This window comes from Mandrillus leucophaeus, unplaced genomic scaffold, assembly GCF_000951045.1.
Source record: "Mandrillus leucophaeus isolate KB7577 unplaced genomic scaffold, Mleu.le_1.0 Scaffold58, whole genome shotgun sequence".
Classification (NCBI taxonomy): Eukaryota; Metazoa; Chordata; class Mammalia; order Primates; family Cercopithecidae; genus Mandrillus; species Mandrillus leucophaeus.
In genome coordinates this window covers 3,404,338-3,408,800 of record NW_012106252.1, presented here as the reverse complement: position 1 = coordinate 3,408,800, position 4,463 = coordinate 3,404,338, and the positions used below count along the sequence as shown (strand labels likewise).

Sequence of the window (4,463 nt, the reverse complement as noted above, 5' to 3'; positions counted from 1 at the left end):
TTTTAGTAGAGACAGCGTTTCATCGTGTTAGCCAGGATGGTCTCGATCTCCTGACCCTCGTGATCTGCCTGCCTTGGCCTCCCAAAGTGCTGGGATTTCAGGCATGAGCCACCAGCCTGGCTAATTTTTGTAGTTTTAGTAGAGACGGGGTTTCACCAACTTGGCCAAGCTGGTCTTGAACTCCTGACCTCGTGATTCACCCCCGCCCCCCCAGCACCTCGGCCTCCCAAAGTGCTGGGATTACTGGACCTGGCACACGGCCTCTTTAAAACATAATCACCACACCCTGAGAAGCTTATTCCCTAAATGATGATACTATTTCACCACTCCCTTTCAGCACCCCTACTAAGGGGCCTTTGAGGAAACCAAGGCCCCAAATGGCTGGTTAGTGGCAGAGGTAGAAGACCTAGGGGTCTCTAGGTCTAGCTCTAGGCATTGCACTAAGCCCAGGAGGGTCTGAGGTTTGGGAACCCTGGCTGAGACCCTAATGCTGAGGGCTTTCACACTTGCTCTCAGCCCTCGGCAGGGAACCCTAACCTAGATGTGTGGAGGGGGGCTCCACTCTCCTAGATCCTTCTCAAGACCTGGGTCCTCTCCTTTGGCGCAGACTGTAGTTGCCCTGGGGAGCTGACACCTTTTGGATTTAATTAGAAAAATATCAGACACACACAGCTCTCCTAACCATAACTTCCCGCCTACACCACACACCCTGTGTCTCTATGACACATTCCCTAGGGAGGCTGTACATTGGCCCAGAGCCTGCCTTGGAAAAGGCAGATGCCCAACTGTGGCCCCCATATCAGCATCTCCTCCACTCTGCTCCATCTTACTCTTCCTTTGCTCCAGCTTAGGAATCCTGTGAGATAAAGTCTATGAAGGATGTCAGGCCTCTCGTTTCCTCACCCCCATCCCTGAAGCTGGGGGTCAGAGCTGGGGGCTGACTCATTGTAAGAACACAGCAGGGTAGCTGAGCAGGGAGGAAAAGGGAGAAACTGTCTTTCCCCATTTACAGGGGCCTGGTGCCACATGCTCTGCTCATTCTCCCTTGGGGTAAGACTCCTGAAATGTCACCCATGTTATCTGGCAGCCTTGATTCCCAGAGTAACTGGTTTGGGAAATTCCAAACCAGTCTCAGGGTGAATGAGAATCAGCTTAACCTGCCACTCTGATGTTCTCCAATAAAACCAATGTTCTCAAGTCATCCTGGTCTCCTCCCAGGGTGTGTGGGAGGAGAGAACTTACAGAAGTTACTCTTAACCTACCAAAGCCTCTCCAACGTCCAAGCAGCCCCCTCTGACCACTAGGTTTTACCCTAACACTCTGCTTGCCTCGGGTTCTGAGTTCTTATTCCAGCTCCAGGCAAGTCCCTCCCAGCTCTGGGCCTCAGTTTCACATTTGCGAAATGAAATTGTTGCTAGAACTGACCACAGGGGATAGTGAACCAAAGGCGGTCAGAAGTCTTGGTTTTGTCCTGGGACCGTGCCTGGGGACCTGGCCCTAACCTGTCCTGGTGAGGACACCTGGCTCCCTCCCTGCACCTTGCCTGTCTGTGTGTGCCAGGCGGCCCTGCCCCACCCCAGGGCTGGCTGCAAGTCAGGGCGACCTTGTACCCGGCTGACTGGCTGAGCCAGGCCCAGACGGGGGTGTGGAGGGGAAAGGGGTGGTGAGAGGAGCCGCTCCCCTTCACCATTCCATCATTAACCCTTCTGTCTCTGGGCACCTAAAGGACACAGGATTTCTATTTAAAGGTTCTGGGATCAAAGCAATGGCAGTCTCTTCCAGTCAGGCTGGTTCCCACCTGCCTAGTTAGAACTCAAAGCTGTTAGGTAGGGAATGGGGAGGAGAAGAGGGATACACACGCACACACACGCGCGCGCGCACACACACACACACGCACACTCCCCACTGATGCTAACCTCTGTGTTTGGAAATACTCTTTGTCTAGAGAATCTTCTGTGGGCTACTTCTTTTTTCAGGCAGAACTCAAGCTTGGTGTGTTATCTGACCAACTTCCCACATACTCTGAAGAGAAGTGCACATGGCCATCAAAGGCACGCCCCCCCCTTCCCTTCAGCTGCCTTGGCAGCTGCCAAACCCACCCCCGCAGCGGCTGCCCAGAACCTTTACACATGTGTGTGTGCGTGTGTGCAGAGCATGACGGGGCAGGTGGCTGGGGCTCCAGCCTGGCTAAAGAGAACTTGCCCTCAGGGGCAAGAGAAGGAGGCACTGCATTTCCAGTTTCATTCTGGAGGTGCCCTCCTGACATCCGTGGTGTCCACTGATCTTTACAGATATCCTGCTGGATGACATTGTCCTTACCCATTCTCTCTTCCTCCCGACGGAGAAATTTCTGCAGGAGCTACACCAGTAATATCCTTTTGTGGAGTTTGTAAAAGGAGAGGTCAGAAGGGAGCCACTCCCTCCATCCCACATGCAATCTCAGAGCCTAAACTCTCCCCTAGGAAACATACCTGGGGCTGGGTGTGGTGGCTCACGCCTGTAATCCCAGCACTTTGGAAGGCCAAGGTGGGTGGATCACCTGAGGTCAGGAGATCGAGACCAGCCGGGCCAACATGGTGAAACCCCATCTCTATTAAAAATACAAAAAATTAGCCAGGCATGGTGCCACACACCTGTAACCCCAGCTACTTGGGAGGCTGAGGCAGGAGAATCACTCAAACCCAGGAGGTGGAGGTTGCAGTGAGCCGAGATCGCGTCACTGCACTCCAGACTGGGCGACAGAGTGAGACTCTGTCTCAAAAAAAAAAAAAAAAAGAAAAGAAAAGAAAACATACCTGGGTTTCAGTCCCAGCTTTTCTACTCATCAGCTGTGTGACTTGGACAGATTACCTAACCTTGTGGGGACTCAGTTACCTCTTCTGTAAAATGGAGGTAAATAGCACCTGCCCTGCCTATTTATGAGCTGCTATGAAGATCACTCTGATAGCAGATATGGGAGTGCTTTGGAGGCTGCAGAGCCCTGTACAAATGAAAGGTGTTATTTATTTATTTATTTATTTTGAGATGGAGTCTTGCTCTGTCATCCAAGCTGGAGTACAGTGGTGTGATCTTGGCTCACTGCAACCTCTGTCTCCTGGGTTCAAGTGATTCTCCTGTCTCAGCCTCCCCTGTAGCTGAGGACTACAGGCGCACACCACCACACCTGGCTACTTTTTGTATTTTTTGGTGGAGACGGAGTTTCACCATGTTGCCCAGGATGGTCTCGAACTCCTGACCTTAAGTGGTTTGCCTGCCTTGGCCTCTCACAGTGCTGGGATTACAGGCGTGAGCCACTGCACCCAGCCATGGTGTTATTTTTCTACTAAGGGCGCCTCTATCCCCACTGAATTATTGCTCTAAAACATCTGGTTGCCCAGTGAGTTATGCTGGGGTCTGATGAAAACATCAGGCCACGGTTGTGCTTCAGTAGGGTCTGCTAGAGAGGAGCCGCTGGATGGGCTATTCATAGGGTCTCATGTAAGCATGGGCCTCTCACAGAATTATTTTAAGACCTAATTGTAAATGTCAGACCATTGAGTACAATGTTACAGGCTCTTGGCCAGGTGCGGTGGCTCATGCTTTTGGATCCCAGCACTTTGAGAGGCTGAGGTGGGTAGATCACTTGAGGGCAGGAGTTTGAGATCAGCCTGGCCAACAAGGTCAAACTCCGTCTCTACTAAAATACAAAAAACTAGCCGGGCTTGGTGGTGGGCACCTAGTAGTCTCAGCAACTCGGGAGCCTGAGGCAGGAGAAATCGCTTGAACCCAGGAGGCAGAGGTTGCAGTGAGCTGAGATCGTGCCATTGTACTCCAGCCTGGGCAACAGAACCAGACTCCCTCTTAAATAAACAAACAAATAAAGTAACAAGCTGTCTTAGAAACACCAGGCCTTCCAGTGAGGTATAGTCAGGTTTGTGGTAAACACCATTGGCCTTTATTAGGTGCACTGTGAGCTCCAGGCCCTGGGCTGGCCAGAGGTTGGAAGGGTCTGGGCAGGTTATCCTCAAGTGAAAATCTAACCTGTCTAACCTGCAGGAGCTGGATGTGGTCAAGTGGTCATCGCTATCTACCCTAAGCAAAAGCCTAGGCTGGGGCATTAGGAGGTCTTGGCTCCAGGACCCCTGAAACTCCTTTCTTTCTGGCCCCAAATCTAGAGAATATTTGGGGGCAATTTAGCCTCCCACCTTTCTTTCTTTCTTTTGAGATGGAGTTTTGCTCTTATTGCCCAGGCTGGAGTGCAATGGCGTGACCTTGGCTCACTGCAACCTCCGCCTTCTGGGTTCAAGAGATTCTCCTGCCTCAGCCTTCCAAGTAGCTGGGATTACAGGTTCCTGCCACCATGCCCGGCTAATTTTTGTATTTTTAGTAGAGACAAGGTTTCACCATGTTGACCAGGATGGTCTGAAACTCCTGACCTTAAGTGATCCACCTGCCTCAGCCTTGCAAAGTGCTGGGATTGCAGG

The 4,463-nt window shown here is 51.7% G+C and overlaps 1 protein-coding gene across 3 annotated transcripts in view; it reads left to right on the top strand.

Moving 5' to 3' along the window:
• Positions 1-4,463, top strand: part of RAPGEFL1 (Rap guanine nucleotide exchange factor (GEF)-like 1) — an 18,236-nt gene that overhangs the window by 2,247 nt on the left and 11,526 nt on the right. For all 3 annotated transcript variants that reach the window (XM_011998959.1, XM_011998958.1, XM_011998956.1), the window contains exon 2: positions 2,292-2,367. Coding sequence is in view for 2 of the 3 variants with exons in the window: in XM_011998958.1 (XP_011854348.1) it covers positions 2,292-2,367 (76 nt within the window). In the remaining variant the exon portion in view is untranslated. The remainder of the gene's footprint in view (positions 1-2,291; positions 2,368-4,463) is intronic.